The 26,132-nt window shown below is 58.9% G+C and overlaps 1 protein-coding gene across 1 annotated transcript; it reads left to right on the forward strand.

The window, feature by feature from the left end:
- Positions 1-747: 747 nt before the first annotated feature.
- Positions 748-22,493, forward strand: IL17REL (interleukin 17 receptor E like). The gene is made up of 15 exons (XM_070370146.1): positions 748-920; positions 4,035-4,062; positions 18,598-18,747; positions 18,910-19,016; positions 19,256-19,370; positions 19,616-19,660; positions 19,914-20,050; positions 20,305-20,376; positions 20,458-20,512; positions 21,002-21,165; positions 21,235-21,279; positions 21,546-21,603; positions 21,829-22,001; positions 22,164-22,244; positions 22,428-22,493. The coding sequence occupies exons 1-15, from the start codon at positions 819-821 to the stop codon at positions 22,491-22,493; spliced, it is 1,398 nt and encodes a 465-aa protein (XP_070226247.1). The 5' UTR covers positions 748-818.
- Positions 22,494-26,132: the final 3,639 nt, after the last annotated feature.

A 26,132-nucleotide genomic window follows, 5' to 3' on the forward strand; every position in this document is an offset into this window, starting at 1 on the left:
GACTCAGGGGACATGCCCTCAGGGCCAGAGGTGCTCAGACCTGCCGGCCAGTGCGGGAGGCAGGCTGGACCCGGGGAGGAGACCAAGGACCCCTGAGCCACACCTCAGCCTAGGTAGGCCTGGGGGCAGGCAGGGCTCTGTGAGCGCCTGCGTGGAGGCCTCTGCAGAGGACCCAAATGCAGAAAGGGCAGAGTGTGCTCCCTGCACAAGCCAGGCCCCAGAGTCAGCCTCGGGGTAGTGCTCTCTAGGGTGTGGCCAGTAAAGCAAGGGCTCAGCAAAGTGGAGCAGCCTCTCACACCCAGAGGACGGACGGGGGCCCTCAGGACTGGAGGGGTGTCCCAGGCTTGTGGGAGCTGGGGCTGGTGCCAGGGATGGCTCCCACCTCTCTGCCAGCCCCGCTGGGCTCGACAACTGGGACACGAGCCACCTTCCATCCCTTGACTTTGGGACAGAGGCCTGAGAGAAGGGGGGAGACACTGAGGAACCGTGGGGGGTTCAGGGCGGCTCCCCGAGCCCACAGGCCCACAGTCAGCCTTGGCCCAGCTGCCAGCCTCAGGGCACCCAGCCACCGGAGACCCCAGAGCTCCACAGTTTCAGGATGTCTCCTTTGACAGCCTGGAAACTCCAGGGCGTCTGGCCAGGGGCCAAAGCCCGCAGGCGGAAGCTGTGGGCTGTGGCTGTGGCCAGCCCACTGGGAGGGGGAGTGTCTGCCCCAGGAGCGAGCTCACTCCAGCTGAGCCACAAGCCGGGAAGGCGAGGCACAGTCGCCACGGGCCGCCCCTCGCGCCCTCACTCGGCGGGTACTTTCCTGCGGCCAGATGCTGGCCGGGCACGCCGTCGCCTTGCTCTGCCTGACCTGGGGCGCCTACCAGAGCCTGGCCATCCCCAGGGTCACGGAATGCGGCCTTTCCTGTCCCCAGGTGAGCCTGCCCTTCCTGGACTCTCCTGTGAGCCACCCTGCCTCCGCCCGGCTGGCCGCTGGCCTGGCCCACCTACACACGTGACTTAGAGTGACCAGCAAGGGGCTCGGGGCCCAGGGCAGTGGGTGGTCAGAGGCCCGCGGCTCCCCAAGGTGGTGGCTCAGCCCGTGGCGCCAGTCGGGGAAGTGCTTGCCGGGAGCACGTGGGGCACCAGGCCCCATGAGTGTCCTTTCCCGGGGAGTCGTGTGGGGGCAGCCCGAGGCCCCTCCTGTGTTCACAGGGCCGGTTCATCATCCGGGGTGCGGGCTGGGGCGGTGTCCGGGCTTGTGTGGACGCCCAGCTAAGGAAATGCTGTGGCACCGAGCTCGTTCTGGGCGGGCAGGCGCCGCGGGGCGAGGATGTGGCTCGGAACGTGGTGTCCGGGACGTTCACTGTCCCTGCGGCGCCCTAGCCAGCAGCACGTGTCCTTGGAGGTCCCCCAGCTCAAGACTGGGGAGGCTAGCCGCTGCGACGGGCTGGGGAGCCCCAGGCATGGGCCCTCTGCCCGGTGGGGGTCAGCGGGGACCAGGGGAGACGCAGGGCAAGCAGGCTCGGGGAGCAGTGGCAGCTGGCGAGAGAGCTCGGGGGACACTGGGGCACACAGTCAGTGCGCAAGGCATGCTCCCCAGGGCATGGAGCGTGTCCAGCAGAGGGCCGGGGAGGGACAGGGCAGGCTCAGGGGGCCAGGGGTCAGGCAGAGCCTCAGAAGCAGGGCTCAGGTCCTGGTGCAGGGACCCATGGTGGGTCCTCCTGGCTCCTGGTGGGACTGGTGGGTGCAGAGGGGACAGCTGGGCTGAAGTAGGGGTGCGGCCTGGACCTGCCCCGTGTGGGTGGTGAAAGGGTGGGCTGCTTCGGGGGCACTGTGAGGTGGAGCTGCGGGACTGGGTCCCAGACCTCAGAGAAGGAAGAAGCCAGGATGAATCTTAAGACGCGGCTGTAGCACCTGGGCCCAGGCCCCAGGCGTTCTCTGGGCTCAGGGGGCAAGTTTTCAGGGAGGAAACTCTGTGAAATACAGGAATTTTGAAATATGGGGTTTTAGAAGCTCACCGGACTATGGAGAACTGGTGTTGGGACAGCGGGGTGTGGGGGTGGAGTCAGGGTGAGGCCGCAGGGGTGTGAGGGGCCCCCCCTCAGTGGGATGGGCCCGGACGGTGGGGGAGGGGCTGTGTGGTGGGGAGAGGCGGGGGTAGGCCCCCACCCGCCACGGCCCTCCCCCCACGGAGAGGGCGCGGCCCGGCCACCGCCTTGGCACCCAGATGGAGCAGCAGCGGGATCAAGGGAGGGGGGTGCGGGGTGGGGAGAGCAGGGACAGAGCCTGAAAGGCCTGGGGAGGGGCCGGGAGAGGGGGTCTGGGGCAGGGGCCCAGGGGAGGGGCCGCTGGAAGAGGGGCTGGGGGAGGGCCTGGGGGGGCCCGGGGGAGGAGTCAGGAAGCCCAGGGTGGGGGGCTGCTTCGGGCGCCTCTGGAGACCTCCCCACCTGCACAGAGACCCCCGCAGCACTCTGGGCCTTGACAGCCTTCAGACAGGGCGGGGACAGGAACAGCTGAGCACAGGGTGCCTGGGGGTGGGGGCGGTCAGGGCCCCTCCCGAAGCACCTAGGACCTTGTCCTCCCCACCTGATGGGGCAGCAGGGTGAGGACCAGGCCCGCTGGGCCCCCTCCCTACAGACCCCGCCCTTGCCGACCCACCTGGGAAGCCCCAAGAAGCCCAACAGCGGAAACCCCCAAGGGTGGGGGGCAAGGCGGGGCAGCCGCTTCTCTGTCCCCGCCCCCCAACAAAGGGCGCAGACTGGCCCTTCCCGCGTCCACCACCCCAGCTCCTCCGGACGCCACCTTCCACCGCGCTCTCTGACCTTGACCTTTGCCCCTGCTGGTCCCTGGGCAGGGAGAGGGGTTCTGGGCACCCAAGGTCCAAGCACCAGACCGCACCCACCCCCACCAGTAACCGGGGGCAGCGGCTCTGTGGTCCTCAGGCGGCCGTGCCCCAGGGCGAGCACACAGGTGGGAGTCAACCTCTCCACTCCCTGGAGCCCCCACCAGCTTGGGAGGGGGTGGACTCAGGCCACAGGATGCAGAATGCCGGCTGGTTCCAGGCCTCGGGGCTGTGCAAGGAATGAGGTAGCCAGGAGAGGCTGTGGCCCAGGCCCGCTGCCCCTCTGCCTTGCTGGCCCTGCCCTGTGCCGCCCGCTGGCCCCTGGGCCCGCTGGACTGGCCGTCTCACCCTCTGCCCATCTGCTTGGTCAGGTTCTGGGCGGGGCACCCAGGCGGGTGCAGACCTTTGCCCAGCCAAGCCCCCCTGCCGCCCCTGGTCACCTTCCTCAGCCCGAGGACCATTGGCAGGCCCCCGGGGTCACCTCAGGGGGGTTCGTGGGGCTGGGGGCTGAAGGCCGAAGGCCTTATCGTCTCAGGGGGGTATCGTGATCAGAAGACCGAGTGGACGAGGGGTGATGGTTAAAAGGCTGGGGCAGACAAGGTGCCTGGGGGGGGAGAGGGGACCCCGAGTCTGGGGCTCAGCCAAGAGTGACCCGGTTACCCAGATATTAACATCCCGGGGTCACTGGGAGAAGCTCGAGGCCATGCTCGCAGCTTTTCTATAAACCTAAGATTACTCCAAAATGAAGACTATTTAGGAAGGGGTGAAGCGCTGGAGATGGACCCCCAAGAGTGCCTGCCCCCCAGGCCCAGGGAAGAGGAGCAGACCCCCACCCCCACCCATGCCAGCAAAGAGCCCCCCAGGCCCAGGGAAGAGGAGCAGGCCCCCACCCCCACCCATGCCAGCAAAGAGCCCCCACCTGGTGGAGCGCCCTGCCCGTGAGGGGGCCCCCACCCTCCCGAGCCCCTTCATCTCCCACCCTGGCCCGAGGCGTCCCTGCCTGGCGTGAGCCGGGTCCTTGCTGCCTGCTGTCTCCCCGTGCCCGGCCCCACGCCGCCAGCTCCGGGCGGTCCTGCGGTGCCTGGAGTGCCACGTGTGTCGGGGTGGGCCTGAAGGCCCAGGGGCGCAGGTCGCCAGGGTGCGGCTCCGGGGGTGGCACGAGGCGGCCCGCCGACCTCACTCCCTCTCGATGTTCTGTCCGCAGGGCTTCGCCTGCAAGAGCCTCGTGAGCCGTGGTGAGTACATCTCAGGAGGAGGATGCGCGGCCCTTCCGGTCTCCGCTGACACCCTCTCCCGCCTCACCGGGCAGAGTGCCCTCCCATCCCTGCCGCCGCCTGGGGCGGGAGGGCACAGCCCCCCTCCACGCCCAGCTGCAGGCTTGCTGGATGCGGGAGTCGCGGGTTCCTGTGCGATTGGAATTTGTTGCTTTGCGAAGTGGCCACGTGTCTCCACCTCACCAGCAGTCCACGGAAACTTCCACTTTCTCATCACATGCCCCATTTTTGCCTACCCTAATACAATATCCTATTTTAAAAACAGCTTCATTGTCTTTGCAGACACTTTATATTTTATTTTAAAAGGGGCATAAGGGATGCAGTGGAGGAGGGCATGGCAACCCACTCCAATATTCTTGCCTGGAGAATCCTATGGACAGAGGAGCCTGGCGGGCTTCAGTCAATAGGGTCGCAGAGTCTGATGTGACTGAAGCGACTGAGCACACATGCATGCAGGAACAGAGAATAATAAGTCTAGCTCCAAAGCCCTCCTAGAGAAATAAATACTGTTTATGGAGAAGGAAATGGCAGCCCACTCCAGCGTTCTTGCCTGGAGAATCCCAGGGACGGGGGAGCCTGGTGGGCTGCCGTCGGGGGTCGCAGAGTCGGGCACGACTGGAGCGACTTAGCAGCAGCAGCAGCAGCATGTTAGGAAGACGTAGTTCCAGACATCTTTGTAGGCAAATAAACTGTTCCTGGATAAACAGATGACAAAGATTTTATAAAAGTGAAATTACTTTATTCCATTTAAAATCAGTATTTTATTTAATTTGACTTTAATAGGAAAAACCAAAGGAATGGCTAAACTTTAATGCAATGTTTCTTCACCTCGAGAGGGGTTACTTCTCAAGGACCCCCAAGGTGAAGGTGTGAGATGATGAGACAGGGCGCCGTGTGCCCCACCCCCCCCGCCCCCGCCGGGTAGTCCCCGTCTCTGGCGTGTCTGACCGCAGTCAGTGGCCGTGGAGCTGAGCTTGGAACGGCATCGGGTCACAGCCTGTGCTTGGACCCTCCCCGCGAGTAAGGAGCCCGAGGCGCCTCCGCCAGGGTTACAGCCGAGGGGCCTGCAGGCTTCTCTCCCGCCTGGGCCGGGCCCTTTCCTGGATCCCTGTGAGCCCCTGTGGGCTTCCGTAACCTCGGGAGCGGTTGTTCCATAACTTCGGGGAGCGTTTCCACTCCCGCCTGAGCGCGGGCCTCTTCCCTGATGACGCCACCTCTGCGTGCATCGGCTGCTTCCTCCGTTTCTGTCTTTCTCCGTGGCTTTCCTGTGAGCATTCCAAGCCAGCTGCGTCTCCTGACTTGCGCGTCTTCACTGTACTTACTTGCCCCGCGATGAGGTCTGGCTCCCTGACTCCCCGCACCCCGTCTCCTCTGAGCCCGCTGCGCTGTGGCCGCCGGGCTGGGCCGCGTGTCCCTGCCGCCGTGTCCCTCGGTGGGCCTTCCCTCCATCCGCCACGGCGCTTTCTCCCCCCACGCGCTGCCTTCCGGGTCCGCCTTCCCTCCCTCTCCCTCCTCCCCTCTGTGCTGTGTTAATGTTTTCTACATTCCGTCGTGGGCAGCTGCCTCTGGACCCCCAAATTACTCAGGCCTCCTTCTCACTCACTGACCCCACATCCATGGTGTTGCCCCCGCGGACCAGCTGTGTGCAAGGGCCAGATTTCTGGAGGGCCCAGGCATGCTGGGGTGATGGGGAACTTGGCCGGGCAGGTCCTGGGGGTGGTGGGGGTGCGGGGATGGGCCTTCGGCTTCTAGGGGACCTGGGGGCCTTCACGGTCTCTCTCCTTCCCCCTCCCTTCCGTCGTACCCCAGTGGGAGCCGTGAAAATGCAGGACTCCACCCGGCCTCCTCTTCAGATGGGGGGGCAGAGGGGGCTCGCCATGGATTCCCGGCTTTGTCACCCCCCAGAAGGGCTTCTGGGGGTGGGGTCACCAGGCAGGGGCACAGCTTGTGTCTGGGTGACGCTCCGGCCTGGCCCACGTGCTCGGTCCTCTGCGGGGCAGTTCTCTGGCTCGACAACCTCTGTGGGTTCTGGCAGGTATTGGGGGTACTTTGTGAGGCTGTAGAGGGACCCCCACACACTCCCATCTCCATTTGTGAGTCTCTAACAACACTGAGACCTGCGTGGGCTCCTCCGGGGTGACGACAGTCACCCTGCGTCACAGACAGCTCTTCCCACTGTTCCTCCTCCTCAGCCTCGGGCTGAGAGTCACACGCTTCGGTTTCGACGCAATAGTATTCACACGCCTCCCCTTTCAGGATTTCGTGAATCGGAGGGGATCTTTTAAGAAGTCTTCCCCGTTCTGGTCATAGAGACTTCCTCCCTGTACTTCCTGTGTTTCTATATTAAAGTTTGTTTCTCAGACTCAGGTCTTTGATTCTTCTAGCTCTTGTTTCCGTGTGCTGTGAGGCAAGAGCCCAGCTGTGCTCTTCTCTGCCTGGAAATCCCGCAGTGGCCACACCGAGTGCCGACGTCTCTATCCCCACCCCGCCCGTCTTCAGATTTCCACGCTGTTCGGGCGGTTCCCCAATGGCCTCAACTCTTGAGTGAGGCCGCCCTGAGTCCTGGGGGCCCCTCCCTACACACCCCATCCTATGGACCTGCTCAGTGAGCCCATGGATGAATAGATTTAAGCTAGATGCTGACTTCTGGTGGGGTGGCCCTTCTGCTTCATTTCTTTCCTAAATTGTCCTGGGAGATGGCAGTGTCGTTGAGGTGGCCCTGAATCCAGATGCAGGAGCAAGGAGGACATGAAACAGAAGCGGGATCCACGCTCCAGACCCCAGAGACGGGCCCCAGGGCCCCAGGTGGGAAGAGCAACAGAAGGCAGAGGGAAGCCTGAACCCAGCAGGCAGTGAGCGCCACTGGTGAGCACCCAGCTCCTGCTCAGGGACCCCCTGGGAGGCGGCCCTGCACAGAGAAGCTCCAAGAGGCTCGAGGACAGCAGCGGCAAGAGCAACTGCAGATGGACGAGGCCGAGGCGAAGAAAGAGCTAGGAAGTTCAGTTCAGTCCAGTCGCTCAGTCGAGTCCGACTGCGACCCCATGAATCGCAGCACGCCAGGCCTCCCTGTCCATCACCAACTCTCAGAGTTCACTCAGACGGACATCCACTGAGTCAGCGATGCCATCCAGCATCTCATCCTCTGTCGTCCCCTTCTCCTCCTGCCCCCAATCCCTCCCAGCATCAGAGTCTTTTCCAATGAGTCAACTCTTCGCATGAGGTGGCCAAAGTACTGGAGTTTCAGCTTTAGCATCATTCCTTCCAAAGAAATCCCAGGGCTGATCTCCTTCAGAATGGACTGGTTGGATCTCCTTGCAGTCCAAGGGACTCTCAAGAGTCTTCTCCAACACCACAGTTCAAAAGCATCAATTCTTCGGCGCTCAGCCTTCTTCACAGTCCAACTCTCACATCCATACACGACCACAGGAAAAACCATAGCCTTGACTAGACTGATAGAGTTTTGCCAGGAAAATGCACTGGTCATAGCAAACACCCTCTTCCAACAACACAAGAGAAGACTCTACACATGGACATCACCAGATGGTCAACACCGAAATCAGATTGATTACATTCTTTGCAGCCAAAGATGGAGAAGCTCTATACAGTCAACAAAAACAAGACCAGGAGCTGACTGTGGCTCAGATCATGAACTCCTTATTGCCAAATTCAGACTGAAATTGAAGAAAGTAGGGAAAACCACTAGACCATTCAGGTATGACCTAAATCAAATCCCTTATGATTATACAGTGGAATTGAGAAATAGATTTAAGGGATTAGATCTTATAGATAGAGTGCCTGATGAACTATGGACTGAGGTTCCTGACATTGTACAGGAGACAGGGATCAAGACCATCCCCATGGAAAAGAAATGCAAAAAAGCAAAATGGCTGTCTGGGGAGGCCTTACAAATAGCTGTGAAAAGAAGAGAAGCGAAAAGCAAAGGAGAAAAGGAAAGATATACCCATTTGAATGCAGAGTTCCAAAGAATAGCAAGAAGAGATAAGAAAGCCTTCCTCAGCGATCAATGCAAAGAAATAGAGGAAAACAACAGAATGGGAAAGACTAGAGATCTCTTCAAAAAATTAGAGATAGCAAGGGAACATTTCATGCAAAGATGGGCTCGATAAAGGGCAGAAATGGTATGGACCTAACAGAAGCAGAAGATATTAATAAGAGGTGGCAAGAATACACAGAAGAACTGTACAAAAAAGATCTTCACGTCCCAGATAATCACGATGGTGTGATCACTACCTAGAGGCAGGAAACCGGACCACAAAGCACGTCCACCCAAAGCAACAGCAGAGGGCGCTGTGTGCAGCGGGGACAGCAGAGCCCAGCCTGTGGCGGAAAGCTCAGAAATCTCCATTCTCGTAATAGTGGCCAAGGCGGGCCGTGGGCACAAGCCCCCGGCGAGCTATGATAATAAAAAGAGAATGAGGGGCAGAATAAGGTCCCGACAGGCAAAGGCAGTGTGCCAGAACACCCCGAAAACGCACAACTGTAGCTTTTCATTTCAAAGTGGTTTAAAATAGCCAGTTCAGTTCAGTAGCTCAGTCCCATTCAGACTCTGCCACCCCATGGACTGCAGCACGCCAGGCCTCCCTGTCCATCACCGACTCCCGGACCTCACTCAAACTCATGTCCATCGAGTCCATGACGCCATCCAACCATCTCATCCTCTGTCGTCCCCTTCTCCTCCTGCCTTCAATCTTTCCCAGCATCAGGGTCTTTTCAGATGAGTCAGCTCTTCACATCAAGTGGCCAAAGTATTGGAGCTTCAGCCTCAGCATCAGTCCTTCCAGTGAATATTCAGGACTGATTTCCTCTAGGATGGACTGGTTGGATCTCCTTGCTGTCCAAGGGACTCTCAAGAGTCTTCTCCAACACCACAGTTCAAAATCATCAGTTCTTCAGGGCTCAGTCTTCTTTTTGGTCCAACTCTCACATCCATACGTGACTACCGGAAAAACCCTAGCTTTGACTAGACAGACCTTTGTTGACAAATTAGTCTCTGCTTTTTAATATGCTGTCTAGGTTAATCAGAGCTTTCCTTCCAAGGAGCAAGCGTCTTTTAATTTCATGGCTGCAGTCTCCATCTGCAGTGATATGGGACCCCAGGAGAATAAAGTCTGTCACTGTTTCCATTGTTTCCCCATCTGTTTGCCATGAAGTGATGGGACCAGATGCCGTGACCCCTTCGGGTTTTGAATGTCGACTTTTAAGCCAGCTTTCTCACGTTCACTTTCATCAAGAGGCTCTTTAGTTCTTCGATTTCTGTCATAAGGATGGTGTCATCTGCATATCTGAGGTTGTTATTTTTCCCAGCAATCTTGATTCCAGCTTGTGCTTCCTCCAGCCCTGCATTTCCCATGATGTACTCTGCATAGAAGTTAAATAAGCAGGGCAATAATATACAGCCTTGACGTGCTCCTTTTCCAGTTTGGAACCAGTCCGTTGCTCCATGTCCGGTTCTAACCGTTGCTTCTTGACCTGCACACAGGTTTCAAAGGAGGCAGGTGAGGTGGTCTGGTATTCCCATCTCTTGAAGAATTTTCCACAGATTGTTGTCATCCATACAGTCAAAGGCTTTAGCATAGTCAGTAAAGCAGAAGTAGATGTTTTTCTGGAATTCTCTTGCTTTTTGTATGATCCAACAGGTATTGGCAATTTAATCTCTGATTCCTTTGCCTTTTCTAAATCCAGCTTGAACACTGGGAAGTTCTCAGTTCACATATTGTTGAAACCTGGCTTGGAAAATTTTAAGCATTACTTTGCTAGCGTGTGAGATGACTGCAATTGTGCAGTAGTCTGAACATTCTTTGGCATTGCCTTTCTTTGGGATTGGAATGAGAACTGACCTTTTCCAGTCCTGTGATCACTGCTGAGTTTTCCAATTTTGCTGGCACTTTAACAGCATCATCTTCTAGGGTTTGAAATAGCTCAGCTGGAACTCCATCACCTCCACTAGCTTTGTTCATAGTGATGCTTCCTAAGGCCCACTTGACTTCGCATTCCAGGATGTCTGGCTCTAGGTGAGTGATCACACCATCATGGTTATCTGGGTCATGAAGATCTTTTTTGTACAGTTCTTCTGTGTATTCTTGACACTTCTTCTTAATACCTTCTGCTTCTGTTAGGTCCATACCATTTCTGTCCTTTATTGAGCCCATCTTTGCATGAAATGTTAGAAGACTCAAGAAAGTTGATAAAGATGTTAAAGAACAAAAGGAACAAAAATTAGGAAATTTCAGAAATGAGGTGACAACACTTGGGCTTAAAAATAAAGAAAAAATCGCTGCAGAAATGAAGACGATGTTAGAAGTAGTGAATAGACCCAATATTAAATGCCTTGAGAAAAATAGAAAGTGAAAAGGGGATTTTTTAAAAAATCAAAAAGAAGTGTCATATTGTGTTTGAGTAAGCTCCAGGAGTTGGTGATGGACAAAGAGGCCTGGCATGCTGCGGTCCATGGGGTCACAAAGAATCAGACATGACTGAGCGACTGAACTGAACTGTTAGTACAGGGAACTATACTTAATATTCTGTGATAAACCATAATGAAAAAGAATGCTTTTTTAAAAAATAATGTACCTATATATATAACTGAATCACTTTGCTGTACGGCAAAAATTAACACAACATTGTAAGTCAACTGTATTTCAATTAAAACGAGAATACCAGGGACTTCTGTGATGGCGCAGTGGGCAAGAATCTAATGCAGGGTTCAACCCCTTGTCTGGGAAGATCCCACGTGCCTCAGGGCAACTCAGCCCACACACCACAGCTCCTGAGCCGGCACTCTAGATCGCGGGAAGCGCAGCTCCTGAGCCGGCACTCTAGATCCCGGGAAGCGCAGCTCCTGAGCCGGCGTGCTGCAGCTGCTAAGCCCTCGTGCCCTGGAGCCCGTGCTCCACACCAGAGAAGCCAGAGCAGCGAGCAGCCCACACGCCGCAGCAAACAGGAAGCCCCGCTCAGCACACCGAGAGGAAAGTCCGCACACAGTCACGAGGACTCCATGCAACCAACAATAAGTAAAGAAATAAAAATGTTTAGAAAAGAATACAAGTAAGGCTTGAAAAGAAAAAAAAATCAAAAGAGATGAAATGACGTGTCAATAATAGAAGATGCTGCAGATAGGCAAGAAAAGTCCAGAATGTGGGTCCTGTGAGACCCTGGAGAGAACTGAGCTGCAGATCAGATGCGCAGAAGTGCAGCTCAAGGACAACAAACAGCCCTAACACGAGGCATGAACTAGAGAGGGACAGCGTGAAAACTCACTCAAGCAAAACGGCTGGATGTTAAAGTGAAAAATCTTTGGGCATCTAAGCAAAAAGAACTTAGCAATTCAAAATGGAAAGGAAAGTACATCAGATTTTTCAAAGAGCTACATTTTACCCCAGAAGAGAATGGACAGCAAGTCCATAGCACGTCATTTGATAACTGTAGACACAGTTCTGTGTTACAATCGCGAAACTTGCTAAGAGGCCAGATCTTAATTAATCCAACCACAAAAAGAGAAACAATAATTATGTGACTTGATATGGCTGCTTTTGCTACAACAGCAATGATGACAACAGATAAATGCACCAAACCAGCACCCTGTACTCCTTAAGTTCACACAGCGCCATACATCAAATGTATTTCCATGAAAGGACACTGGCCTTCAGGCATGAGGCACGAACAGGCTGGGACTCACGGACTCTTGTCCCAAGGGCCCCTCCTAGGGGAGGAGCATCCGACCACGAGACCCCGGGAGGGGTCGGATGGGAAACGGGCTGAAGATTTAACGCAGGGCTGTTTGCAGCGCTGAGAACACGAGTGGAAGGGGAGATGGTACAGTATTCACAGCCGAGCACCCTGACCATGGAGACAGGGACGGGCCGTGAACACCAGGAGAGACCGAGACAAGTCTATGCAGAGACAGGTTTCCGCTCTTTCCAGCCCGCCCAGCGGTGAGTGCTGCAACCCAGACAGTGTCGGGAACACAGCAAGTGGCAGGACGCAGCTTCACGGTGTCCTCCCCGGTGTTCTTGAGAGTCGAGCGGAAGAAAGGAGATGCTGAGGTCCTGTGCAGAAGGTGCGGTGAAAGCTCAGCTCTGAGTTGGAAAGCAGCAGGACTGCCCGAGGCACCGCTCTGAACCCGTGGTGGCCCTGTGGAGGCTCCTGGACCCGTCTGTGGCGTGTCTCTCTTCCGGCCCTCCCTCTGGGCGCTCTGTCTCCCCAGCGAGGCTGTTTATCTCTCACGTGTCTGCTCCAGGGAGTTCCCTGGCCGTCCAGCAGTCAGGGCTCTGTCTTTCCCTGATGGGGGCCGGGAATAGAGACACTGTCTTCCTGGGAGAGAACCTAAGATGCCACAAGCCATGCAGTGTGGCCAAAAAAAAAAGTCTGCTCCGTGCCCCTGAGAAATGGCTCTTGGCCGTCCCCGGGCCGAGGATTCAGGCATCTCCCGCAGACCGGGTTCCCTTGTTTCTGAGTGGGGCCAGGAGTGACCTGTGACTTCAGGACCGTTTCTAAGTCGTGGACTGAAATGGACTTGGATCTGCTGGGAGCAGCCCCGGGCCCGCGGGGCTGCAGGCTTTCCAGGAAGCTCCGCATCCCTGCCCTCCCGCCAGGCCCAGGGTCGGAGGAGGCGGCAGGCTTCTCCCGATCAGCCCTGGGCCTCCTGGTCCGGCCGAGCCTCAGCATCCCCGCTGCTTCCTCGGGCTTTGTGCTGAGGACCCTGGTGCTCCTATCAGCTCTCACGGGTTTTGGGAAGTTTTTTCACATATATATGTAAGTTGTCTACGCCTATGTTTCCCGCATGTATGTGTTTACAGGTATGTTTCACGTGTTTTACATGTATGTTTTCACGTGTATGATTTTACACGTGAGTTTTTAACACGTATTTTTTCCCTCCAGCACTGTTAGCTGTTCTCAGTAGAACCGGTCCAGACAGCACGGGCTCCTGTAGGATGCAGAAGGAAACCCCCGACGGGTTTTCAGATGCACAGGAGCCCTTCTCTCTCCTCCTGCCCTGCCAAGGCAGTTACATTCACCTCCGTGTTTTACCAGTTCCTGTGTTCACGGTTCCCTTTGTAACCCACTTCTTCCTTCTGAGCTCATATTTCTCCTTTTTAAGACACAGCCAAGCTGTTAGGCCTTCTCTTAGTATGCCTCTGCCTCTGGTTTACTGTGGTGGCTTTAAACCTTCAAATGAGGTCATATGTATTTACTTCTCCTTAATCTTTACAAAGAATGTGGGGTTCACAGTGCCTTCCACACAGTCACAGTGGGGCTGCTCTGCACAGCCTGTGGGGTCTTAGCTCCTAAACTGAGCACTGAACCCATGCCCAGGCAGTGCAAGCGCTGCGTCCCGACCGCTCACCAGTGGGGAGCCCGCCACGTCACTTTCTTCTCTACACCTTCTGTGTTGTGAGCTTAGCGGGAACAAGAGCCTGTTCTTACTTTTATACAAGCAACTTCCTGGCACCCATGGTCGCCGTGCTCGCCTATGGCTCCACCCTTTGTTCCTTCTGACTCTGATCCTTTTCTTGGTTGGCTGCGATAGGTCCTTGTATTTCTCCAGAAAAGGTCAAAAGATGCTGCCTTCTCGTTTTCTGCACAGAGGAGGACGTTTCCACACGCATGAGGGACAGCCTAGATGAGAGAGGGCTGAAGCTCCAGGCTCGGAGGACACGCCTCTAGCAAGGAAACGCCAGGCCTGGGGACACCGCTCTCCTCACCCCCCACCCCCACCTTGCCGGACTAACCCCCCCCCACTCCCGGGCTTGACCAGGAGCCCCTGGAGCCAGACCGGGGCTTGGCCGCCTCCTGCAGGCAGCCTCTGCTCCAATTCCAGCCGCAGCCCTTGGGAACTGTCCCCCCAGGAAGCTCTGAATCGCCCATCTGACCCCACACCTCGGGTTTATCAGCCCCAGGACAATAGCGGGCCAGGTGTGTGGTGGGGGCCAGGGCAGGGCAGGGGACCATTCCCAGCTCTGACCAGCGGGGAGGATTTTACCCCCGTTTAGAACTGCCAGCACACACGGATAGGAAAAGGCAGACCAACTACTCGCTTACTTTGGCCACCTGACATGAAGAGCCGACTCACTGGGAAAGACTCTGATGCTGGGAAAGACCGAGGGCAGGAGGAGAAGGGGATGACAGGATGAGATGATTAGCTAGCATCATCGACTCAATGGACATGAGTTTGAGCAAACTCAGGAAGACAGTGAAGGACAGGGAAGCCTGGCGTGCCACAGTCCATGGGGTTGCAAAGAGTTGGACACAAATTAGTGACTGAACAACAACAGCTACTCGCTGGCTTTATTATTTTTTAAACCTCCACCGTCTAGGGTGGTGGAATCCTACAGCCCCGTCCCCTCCACGTGGAGGACAGGCAGAAGTGTTGCTGGTTTCCTTGTTGCTGAATTTGGAAAGTTCTTACAGGTTCTGAACACACGTTCCTTAACAGGTGCACGATTCGCAAATATTTCCCCCCAATCTCTAACTTGTCTTTTCACTCTTTACTGGGGTCTTTCAAAGAGCAGAAGTTTGAAAGCTTGATGAAATCCAACTTACCCATTTTTTCTCTTATGGGTCACAATTTCAGTATTGTGTCTAAGAAAATTTTGCCTTACCTAAGGTCATAGATGCCATTCATGGCAAATAGATGGGGAGACAGTGGAAATAGTGGCTGACTTTATTTTTCTGGGCTCCAAAATCACTGCGGATGGTAATTGCAGCCATGAAATTAAAAGACACTTGCTCCTTGGAGGGAAAGTTATGACCAACCTAGCCGGCATATTCAAAAGCAGAGACATTACTTTGCCAACAAAGGTCCGTCTAGTCAAGGCTATGGTTTTTCCAGTGGTCATGTATGGATATGAGAGTTGGACTGTGAAGAAGGCTGAGCGCTGAAGAATTGATGCTTTTGAACTGTGGTGTTGGAGAAGACTCTTGAGAGTCCCTTGGACTGCAAGGAGATCCAACCAGTCCATCCTAAAGGAGATGAGTCCCAGCTGTTCAGTGAAAGGACTGATGCTGAAGCTGAAACTCCAATACTTTGGCCACCTGATGTAAAGAACTGACTCATTTGAAAAGACCCTGATGCTGGGAAAGATTGAAGGCAGGAGGAGAAGGGGACGACAGAGGATGAGATGGCTGGATGGCATCACTGACTCGATGGATGTGAGTCTGAGTGAACACCGGGAGTTGGTGATGGACAGGGAGGCCTGGTGTGCTGTGGTTCATGGGGTTGCAAAGAGTCGGACACGACTGAGTGACTGAACTGAAGGTCATAGAAATTTTTAAAAATAGGTTTCTTTTTGAAAGTTTGGTAGTTTAGGTTTTGCATTGAGTCTGACGGTCCATCTGGGATAAAGTTTACATTCTGTGAGAGCTGTGGTCTAGAGCCCATTGCTTTCCAGTGGACACAGAGCTGAGCACCATTTGCTGGAAGCACCGTGCATTCCCCGCTGGACTCGCAGCATGCTTGCCGAGAGTCAGGCATGCGGGCCTGGGCGGGGTGGGATGCTAGGCTGGTGGGTTTCGTCTCTCAGTCCTGGGGAGTCTTTCCTGTCATCATCTCACTCGCATGGCTCCCCAGAAGAAGTCTGCCTCTCCCCTGCCTTGGTTCCACGGGGCCTCACGTGTCTTTTCCTCTGGTGGCTTTACAGTTTTCTCTTTACTCTGGCTTTGAACAAACTGACTGTGGTGTGCTTGTAATTCTTCATGTTTCCTATCTTTCATCGGGCATCTTGGATTTGTGAGTGCATAGTTCTCACCCAGCTTGAAAATTTTCTATTCTTTTTTAAGATGTTTCTTCATTCCCTCATTCCTTCCAGGACTCTAACTACACACACATCAGATTACCTGAAGGTGTCCTTCAGCTCCCTGAAGCGCTGTCGTTCTATTTCCTCACCTTCACCACCACCTCCACCATCATTATGCCATCACCCATCACCACCACCTCCACCACCATCATTACATCATCACCACCACCTCCTCCACCATCACCACCAGCATCATTACATCATCACCATCACCACCAGCATCATTACATCATCACCATCACCACCAGCATCATTACGTCATCACCATCACCACCAGCATCATTACGTCATCACCATCACCACCAGCATCATTACGTCATCACCATCACCACCAGCATCATTTACGTCATCACCATCACCACCAGCATCATTACGTCATCACCATCACCACCAGCATCATTACGTCATCACCATCACCACCAGCATCATTACGTCATCACCATCACCACCAGCATCATTACGTCATCACCCCATCACCACCCCTCTCCACCTACTTTTGCGTGTTTTCTATTGCTATGTCAAGTTCTCCAATCTCTTTTTTTTCCAATGGCTATATCTGTTATTAATGTAGCTAATGTATTTTTCATCTCAGACATTGTAGTTTTCATCCCTGTAAGTTGGAGTTTTTTTGAAAAAAAAAAACTTTCACGTCTACAATTAACTTTTTGAGCGTGTAAAACACAGTTATAATAACTGCTTTAATATTCTTGTCTAGTAATTCTAACACCTGTGTCAGTTTTAGTTCGTTGATTTTTTTCCTCATTCAGGTTATGTTTTGCATAACTTGTAATTTTTTATTATATGGTAGACTGTGATTCACAGATGGCTCAGTGGTAAAGGATCCACCTGCCAATGCAGGAGATACAAGAGACATGGGTTTACTCCCTTGGGCAGGAAGATCCCCTGGAGGAGGAAATGGCACCCCACTCCAGTGTTCTTGCCTGGAGTCCATAGGATTGCAAAGAGGCGGATCCTGTGTGAGCACACGCGCGCACTGGATATATACCTTTATCGTCACAAATATTCTTGAGTCTTTTCTGGAATACAGTCAACTTACTTGGAAACACGTTAATCCTCCTGGGGTCTTTATTTCAAGATCTGTTAGATGAGATCAGAGTAGTGCTCCACCCATGGATAATTATTTCTCTTACGGAAACAAGACTCTTGCGTCCGCTGCACCAGGTTCCCGCGAGGCCCTGGCTCTGTGGTCTCGCTGGGAGCAGGGACAGCCTAGACCCACGGGCCGACAAGACTCTGTCCCCAGAGCCCCTCTGGCTTCTTCTCTTCCTGCAGCTCCTCAGTCCATGTGGGCATCCCGCTGTGCCGAACACTCACCCCGCTCTCTGCATCGCGGTCCTCCCGTGCTCGTCCTGCAAACTCTGGCCACTTCCGGCTGCTTGCCTCTGACCAGATCTGCCCCACTTCTTCTTTTGGGGAGGCACTAGGCGCCCTGAATGCCGTTACCCCATCCCTGCCACCTCGCAACACTCTCAGGACAGCGGGCACGGCTGTGGGCTTCACCATCCTACGCTTCCTTACACCCAGTGTCTTGAGACCACACTCCGTCTGCTGTCCAGGCTGAGCTCCGTGACTCCACCTTGACCTCCATCTTGACCTCAGCAGGGTCCACAGCTCTGGTTTCTTTCCCAGGAACATTTCAGACCTCACAGTTTCTGCTGCCTCTTTGAGTCACGTCTGATCAGGTCAGGTTGGGGCTCCGCTGAGCGACGGGCCAGCTCTTCTGTCTGGGTCTCAGCAGTGGCGCCTTGGCCCCCTTCTCCAAGGTCTGGGAGCCCAGCCACCATGGCCATGGGGACCCCTCACTCTGGCTCCTCGTGCCGCGAGGGGAGACGGCCTTGGGTGTGCCCTCTGCCCTTCCCCCACCCTCGTGCATTCAACGGGTCAGGAAGGGCCTTGGCACCTTCGTCCTTTGCTTCCCCTTGACCGTCAGCCTGAGGGCGGGTCTTCCTGCCATGCTGCCTGGGGTGTGCCTGCGGCCTGGGCACCGCTGAGCACACACCGTCTGACACGTCACCTGGCTGGAACGCCAGGCCCTAAGTGCCAGAGGGAACCTGGGCTGCCAGCTCCACGGGGTGCAGGGCTCTCCGGGGCATGGTGGAGCCCGTGGAACTAACCCCATTGACCTTGAAGCGTCTGCCTGAAGATCGGGCAGAGCCAAGACCGAAAATACCGCTCAGCCCTGGAGCCTGAAAGCGAGATCCCAGCTCCCTGCACGGCGCTCGGTCTGGCCCCGGCTTCCAGGGCCCTGACCAAGGCCGTTGGGGCCAAGCCATATGTGCCAGTGCTGCTGCCTGCCCACGGACAGGGCTTTAGGTGGCAGTGACTTCGGGCTCAGGCCCGGGTGCCCCCTGCAGACCTGTGCTGCTGCTCATCTTTGGAACCCATGGGGCCAGCCGGCACGCCTGGAGGAGGGCCCTCCTCTGCCCCTTTGCTGGCCAGGCGGGGGCCCCACTCCTGGGCCCAGCAGACAGCTCTGCACATGGCTCAGGTGGGCCCACCACTCGTCCAGGGCTTGGCTCTCTGATGGCACTGGGGCAAGTAGGGAGGATCCCCCACCTCCAATTCTGTGCAGCCCCAGAGCCCCTTCCCACCCAGCCACCCGCAGGGAATAGCCCAGGCACCAGCAACACTGGCACTTAGCCTCCCTCTCCCCCAACAGGAAATATTTTCAACAGCTTCTGCCAGCAGCCCCCTGCGTCCATGCCCAGGTCCGTCCTGGGGGCCCTGGTGCTCTCCACCGCCATAAAGTGCTCCCCACCCGACGGCTGCTCCCTGCTCCTGCGAGTCAATGCCTCCCTCACGCTCCATGGTGACTGTGACGGGGTCACTCCTGGGTCATGGCGGGGGTGCTCAGGGCTCCTTTTCTTCCCATGACAACCTGACGGCAGGCTGGGGTGGGGCAGAGAGACCCTGCTCACTGCCTTCACAGGGGACAGCATGGTCTGACAGCCCGCGGCCCCTCTCTCCACAGACAGCCTGCAGGGCCTGGAGGTCTGCTCCACGAGCCTGGACACCCAGGAGACGCAGTGCCAGACTGTGCAGGTCCCCAGGGCCTCCCACCGGCAGGCCGGGCAGCAGGTGAGGCCAGTGTCTGACCTGGACCTGCCGGTCCAGCCCCAAGCCTGTGCCCGGCAGCACAGCTGTCCCCTGGCCAGTTCTCGCCGCCCTGCCCGCTCCACAGCCCATCCTGGCCCACGGCCGAGGCGCCCCTCCTCCCCTACCCCAGACTCTGGGTTCCAGCTGTGCGAGGTGGAGCTGGCCTGGCCGGGGGTGGGGGGTCGACACCCAGGTCCACAGCTCACCCCGTCTCTGCCCAGCTCCAGGTGCACTTTGACTGCTTCAAGGTGGGCGTGGCCCAGACCCTCTACGTCACCCTGAGGACTGTCCCCCACTTCTGCGGGGTCCAGCTGGGCCAGCAATACCACACGGAAGGTAGGGACCAGGGAGCTGGCGTGGGCACTGCCCTCCAGCCTCCTGGAGGGAGCGGTGACTGCCCTGAGGCAGGAGTCACCCAGGCAGCGGGTAGGCCATGAGGGACAGGTCCCAGCAAGTGCATTTGCTTAATTCTGGGTTGCTGTCTCCCTGGAGGGGTGGGCTTCTGGAAACCACACCCGCAGAGGCCCGGGTGCCCCTGGGGCAGAGTGGGCTGGGCCCAACACTTCCCTTGTCATTCGCAGACTGCAGAGAGGAGGACGTGGGGAAGAATGTGCCTGACTGCTTCGGTGAGGTCCCTCCCCAGGTGGGACCCCGGCCCCGTTGCCCCTGGGAAGACCCTTGGGTGGTGGTGGGCACCCACAAGCCTCCTACCGGGCTCTTCTGCCCTCCTCACGTGGGAACTCACGATGGGTCCTCAGGCAGGCAACTTCCAAGATGCCTGGGTCTGGCAGGAGTCACCACATGCAGGCTGTCAGGACAGCTGGAGCCCTGTGCCTGGTGACCTCTGGCCACAGCATGACCCCTCCTGCCCTCCTACAGCTGAGAAGCTCTCCTACTGGGTGGACCGCAGCCGCAAGGTCATTCTAGTGCGGGTGCCAGAGTCGGGGGGCCCTGACTACTATGTGCGGCTCTGTCTGAAGCGGTTCATCTGCGAGGACGCGGGCGCCCCAGTGCGGGTGAGCCTCAGCCCCGCCCACCCCTGTCCTCCCCTGCCGCCCCGCCCACAGCTCCAGCCCCGCCCCTGTCCTCCCCTGCCACCCCGCCCACAGCCCCGCCCCGCCCCAGACCCAGCCCTCCCCTGTCCTCCGCCCCTGTCCAGCCCCCCTGTCCTCCCCTGCCGCCCGCCCACAGCCCCGCCCCGCCCAGCAGACCCCGCCCTCCCTCTGTCCTCCCCCTGCCGCCCCGCCCACGCGCCTTCCCTCCGATGCAGGTAATAGGGAACAGGGTCTCCCGGAGGGTCTCTCTACCCTACAGCCAAGAGTTGTCGTGCCTGTGCCTTGAGGTCAGTAAGGGTGCGGGCTTGACACCCGAGAGTGGACAAGAGGATGGGCCGACTCTGTGCTGATCCCAGCCCGTTCCGCAGGTCTGGTCGGCAACCCCTGATGCGGTGCGAATCCAGACCTGCCCTTTCAAAAATGGTGAGTGCCCTGCGGTGCCCGGGAGAGCGAGGAGGGAGGGGTGGGAGATGGTGAGTCAGGGGTCCCCAAGGGTGGGGGCTCCTGGTCCAGCGCGCGGGGCTGACACAAGAGGGGCTGAGAGTAGCGGGGAGGCCCAGCCTCAGCGCCTGAGACGGCTTCAGGCAGTAGGTAGTCAGCGCTGTGTTCTGGGCAAGCCCTCCAGGTGGTGGAAGCCCTGCGTGGATGCAAGCGTCCATGTCAGCCAGACACAAGCACACACGGGCGCCATGGCCTGGCCACCTGGGAGACCTCGGGGGATCCTCCCCGAGGATTAGGGGTGCTCATCAGGGCACACAAGCGAACTGGCTGGGGCCTAGGCCGAGAGCCACGGGAGAAGACACCTGCCCGGGACCCAGCCTGCCTGTCACTGAGCAGGTGCTGGGTCCGGTGGTCTGTCAGCAGCTGGGACAGTGTCCCTCTGACTCCAGCCCTGGGGGAGGGTCCCTGCAGACACGGAGAGCCTCTGGGACGCCATCCGCTACCACCCGGGGAGCCAGGCGCTGAGCTGGGAACCCGCCTGCCCCATGAGAGGCCGTGTGAGTCTGTGCTGGCAGCCAGGGCCAGGGGCCCACTGCCTCGAGCTGAAGCACTCAGGCCGGCCGGCGCGCGGCAGGGTGAGTGTCCCCCAGGCAGGGATGGGGGCGGGGATGGACGGCCAGGGCCCTGACGTGAGCTCCCCCCAGGTGCAGTACCCGCTGGTGGACACACAGCCCCAGCTCTGCCTGAAGGTGAGTGGGCCAGACCACAACCTGCCTCGTGCCCTCCCGGGGCTTGCGGAGGGATCTGAGGAGCCAGACAAGGGACCCACGGCATTGGGGCAGGGGACCCACGGCCAAATGTCTCCCTCTGCCTTGCCCAGCCCCAGGGTCCAGCCACCTAGCAGCCCCTCTAACCCCTCCTGGGCCAACAGTGGGGGGCGGGGGTTTGTAACCAATCTCAGAGGGCCGTGGAGGCCCGCCTGAGGGACATACCCTGTCCCTCGGCCTCCCGGCAGTTCTCCACGAGCCTGGGTTTCCAAGTGAGGTGCCCTTTCAAGCAGCCGCGGTTCCCAGGTGAGCCCTCCAGGGGACAGGGCCTCGAGGGGAAGGGGGCCTCCAAGGGGCGGGGCCCTCTGAGGGGCGGGACCCCAACAAGGGGCGGGGCCCTCCAGGGGCGGTCCCTCAGGAGCGGGCCCTCCAGAGGGCAGGCGGGAGGCTGGTCAGGGGCCCTTGCAGTGTGACCATAGCAAAAACGGTCAGCAGTGGGTGGGTGCTGGGCCTCACCCCTGCCCCCTACAGCCTGGAAGATGGCCGTCCAGCCCGCACCCGCTCCCGGCCGCCTCCGGGTGGCCTTCTTCTCGTCCGGCCCCGCCCGGTTCCAGGTGCGCCTGTGTCACCAGGGGAAGACGTGGCCCCCCGCCTGCCGTCGACTGCTCCAGGCCACCCCCGTCCCTGCGGCCTCTGTGAGCCAGGTGGGGCGGGCACCGTCCTGGAGACCTGGGGATGGGGCTGACCCCCGACTTTCCTGCAGTCAGAGCTAGTCCCCACAAGGGCGGAGGGTGGCGAGCACCACAGTGACCTGGAGGAGCCTGGTCTGCGCCCCCACGGCCTGTGACCGACCCCTCCCGCACCAGGGTGACTCCGCAGAGGACCCTGCAGTGGCCTTTGTGGACATTCCTGGGGACGAGGCCTGTGCACCCAGCACCTGCATCCAGGTAGGTGTACCGGCCTGCCCAGCCTCCGCCCACCTCCCAGGAGCTGCCCAGGGCCCTGGGCTGCTCTGGGGGTCCCTTCAGCCCCACAGCCTCTCCAGATGGTGCTTCTGGGGAATGAGGGGGCATGCAAGGTGGGCTGTAGGCTGTGCTGACCTGCTCTCTCTGCCCTGCCCCCACCCACAGGGCAGGAGGACCGATGTCCAGTTCTCCGTTCCCCAGCAGCTCTGCAACCTCCAGTGTGGTGAGTGAACAGGCCAGGCCTCAGCGGGTACGGGGGCTGGGAGGACAGGCACTCAGGGGCTGCTAGGGGCCAAGGGCTGGACCCCAGACTGGCCCCTAGCAGCCCCATCTCCCACTGTCAGGATGGCGGGGACACACTGCACAGGAGGTGGAGGACAGAGGGGCCACCGCCTCAGCGCCAGGCCAGGCTTCTGAGCCTTGACTTGGGTAAGCAAGGCCCCTCCAGGGCCTCGCACCGGGTCAGGGGTGTTGCGTCCTCCTCCCTGAGTGTTCACCACCCTGGCCTGGGCTCTGGTTCCAACTGCCCAGGAACTCGAAGTCCCCGGCCCACCTGTCGCCCACCCAGGAGTCCCAGACTCCTGGACCTCAGACTTGGCAGGATGTAGAGGGAGCCCTAAACCTATGGGGCCTCAGTGTGGCCCAGGGGCTGACTGCTGCCTGAGGCCCGGGGGTAGCGGGGCAGTGAGGACACAAGGGCAGTGGAGTGAGGAGCGAGCACACTCCCCTTCAAGTGCAAACCTTTCCCCGTGCTGAAATGCAGAAAGACGGGTGTCTGGGCATCCAGGGCTGTCACCATCCCGTCCACTGATGGGCAACTGGGCAGGTCTCGAATGGCCTCTGAGTGCAGCGGAGCCTCAGCAATGCCAGGGTGCCCCGGTCCCGCCCACCTCCCCTGGCAAATGCTCCAGGGCCTGCATCCGCTTCTCCCCTTACCCCACCACCACACCCCCCCACCTCCCCACCCCAGCAGGTCGAAGGGGCCATGGTCACCCCTAAGAGCCTTGTGTCTGGACCGGGGCTCCAATATTTGCCAGTCGGATGGCATGGTGGGTGGCCTGGGGCCATGACTGGAGCCCCAGTGCCACGCTGGGTGAGTCCCAGGGTCCTGTAAACGGTGAGAGCACCTGGGCCCAGCTGGAGTCGGGGAACCTGGGAGGATACTGCTCCTGGGGTCAGGGTAAACTCCCCTGAAGATGGACGTTTGCCTGCTGACCGGGCACTGGCTTGGCAGGACTGGGCAAGGGACCCTGAGAGGGTGGGGTCTCATCTCCCTCTCCTTCTTTCCACCTCATAGTCAGAGGTGGGCTGGGGGTATGTGAAAAGTGAACGTTAAAGCGTTAGTCGCTCGGTCGTGTCTGACTCTTTGCGACCCCACGGACTGCCGCATGCCAGGCTCCTCTGTCCATGGGATTCTCCAGGCCAGGATACTGGAGTGGGCTGTCATTCCCTTCTCCAGGGGATCTTCCTGACCCAGGGATCGAACCCAGGTCTCCTGCATTGCAGGTGGACTCTTTACCCTCTGAGCCACCAGATGGTTGGGGGAGGGGGTGTCTATGCCCCCACACAAGGCTGCCTGAGCCAGCCCCCCATTCCTCTCTCCCCAGCTGCCACCCAGGAGACAGCAGCCTGAGGCCAAGTGTCTCACCAAGAAGATACGGGTGCCAGGTCCGACTGTGGGGATGCAGCAAGGGGCCAGCCCATGTCTGGACACCCCAGGCCTCTGTCACGAACGCTAGGCCTCAGGGCATGCACTGGGGGTCCTCATCTGGCCCCAGACTAGGGGCCTGTGTACCTCTCGGGTCTCCAAAGGCCTGCAGCTACTCGGGCCTTTGGACGATGTCGGGACTTTGGGTCAGACGAAGGACCTCCAGCCCCTCCTGAACCCTGAGTGGGGCCAACAGAATGGCTCCATGGGCAGCCCCTTCCCCAGATGGTCCAGCCCCTGACGCGCCTGTCTCAGTCTGGTCCAGGCTCCCTCTGGACCACCTGGGGTCAGGGCCAGCATCCCTGGCCCTGAGCACGAGGTTCTCTGGAGTACAGGGTGTGACCCCACCCTTCCTGGAACTGACCAGGTCTGGGGGGCCAGGTCACCCACACATGGGCTGGGGTCCACACCCTGGGTGCCCCCTGGGGCCCAGAATAGGCCTTCACCGGCCCCCACCCTTCAAAGACTCTGCTAAGAACCTGAGCGCCCACCACCCGAGCACCCACCCTGCACCCTCGCCCCCAGAGCTGGACCACCTTCCACTCCCCAGGCCCCTAGCCAGGACAGCGCGGTGAGGGACGGCCACTCCGTTGGCCTCAGGGGCCAGCTGCCAGGATGAGCCATTCTCAGACATTTCGCACCCCCTGAGGTCAGCACGCGCCACCTGTGCTCAAGAGCCACAAGCCGCCCTTGGCCTGCCAGCGTCATTTCTGTGTCCCAGGCCAGTGGTCGCCCAGCAGTCGGCCGGCTGGGCCTGCCCTCACGGGACCCTCCTGCCAGCTCACAAGGCTGGGCTGCTGTCTGGCGTCACTTTCATCTAACGCGGGGCACACGCGGGCACGCCGGGGCCGGCCCCGCCCCTGGGCCTACGTTGGGCTGTGTCTGCGCATGTGCACCTACCTCCCCGCCCCTGGGCCTACTTGGGCTGCGTCTGCGCATGCACACCTACCTCCAGGCCCGGCCTGGGCTGTGCCTCGTTAGCCGGACACAGGCCCCTGGACGTCTCGCCATCACTCCCTTAGTGGAAGCTGCTGCCCCGAGCCGACGAGAGGGGTCGGTGGAGCCCACATGCCCCCTTGCTGAGAAACTCTTGTCTGCCTGGCTCGCCGCTTCCCTTGAGGACAGGGAAGGGGTTGGCAGGGCCAGGGAGCACTCGTGGGGACTGGGGGACCACGGGGCCGCGTGTCCCCCGTGAGGCAGGGTGGGGGGGGGGGTCCAGTGACTGCAGCTAGACCCCTGCCTGCGATTTGAGAGGGGCTGTCTCGCCCCCAGCCCCCGGGTCCTGTCCCCCCACTTCGGCCAGGCCTGGCCCCCGGCGGGCTGTGCTCTGGGCTCACGCGAGTACTCCTGCGGTACTCTGGAGACCCCTGTCCGCCCCAAGTGCCCCCTCCCCATCAAGGCACAGAGGGAGGTGGGGACCAAGGTCCCCACGCCACAAGTTCCGGCTTCTCACGCCTGGCCCATCTCGGGGTCCCTGCCTGTGCACAGAGACTGCAGCCCTGATCCAGGGCCTCCCTCAGAAGGAATCCTTGACCTCCTGGAGGGGGTGGGGGAGGTGGGTGCTGCGAACTGACCAGATGCAGGCTCCCCCAGGACTTCACAGCAGCCCTGGGATCCCACAGTGGGGAACCGGAAGCCCAGACAAGGGGAACAACTGCTGTCCTCTCCAGGACTAAGGACCTGCCTGGCCACAGGGCTGGGGTGGGGAGGGGTGCTCCAGGGTCCCAGCTGCCCCGCTGTCCAGTATATGCTGCCCCCGCGTGGTGGTGGGCACTCAGCGCAGGGCTCTGAGCTGGGCCTTCCATACGCACCTGGAGCCCCATGGCCCGGGTGCCCACATGGCCCACTGCCGTGGCCAGTGAGAGGCCGCTCCTTCAGCAGGGCCTCCCCTCCCCAGCCTGGCCACACCTCTGCAGGAGAGTACCAATGTGCTCAGGCCCCAGAGCAAGGGATGATGGGTTCCCTCCCCACCCGCGCCCCCCCTACCCCCCAGAGCTCACAGGTAAACCGGGTCCGTGTGCCTCACCCGTTCATCCCCTCATCCCCCTAGCAGTCCCTGAGCACCCGCTGGGCGCCGCCCTCTCCCAGCACTAGGAGCACACACCGGCCCTGGGGCCGCGGACCACATCTGCTCTGCCCTGAACTGCGTGGCCCCAGGTCAG

The sequence above is a fragment of the Bos mutus genome, chromosome 5, assembly GCF_027580195.1.
Source record: "Bos mutus isolate GX-2022 chromosome 5, NWIPB_WYAK_1.1, whole genome shotgun sequence".
Taxonomy (NCBI): domain Eukaryota; kingdom Metazoa; phylum Chordata; class Mammalia; order Artiodactyla; family Bovidae; genus Bos; species Bos mutus.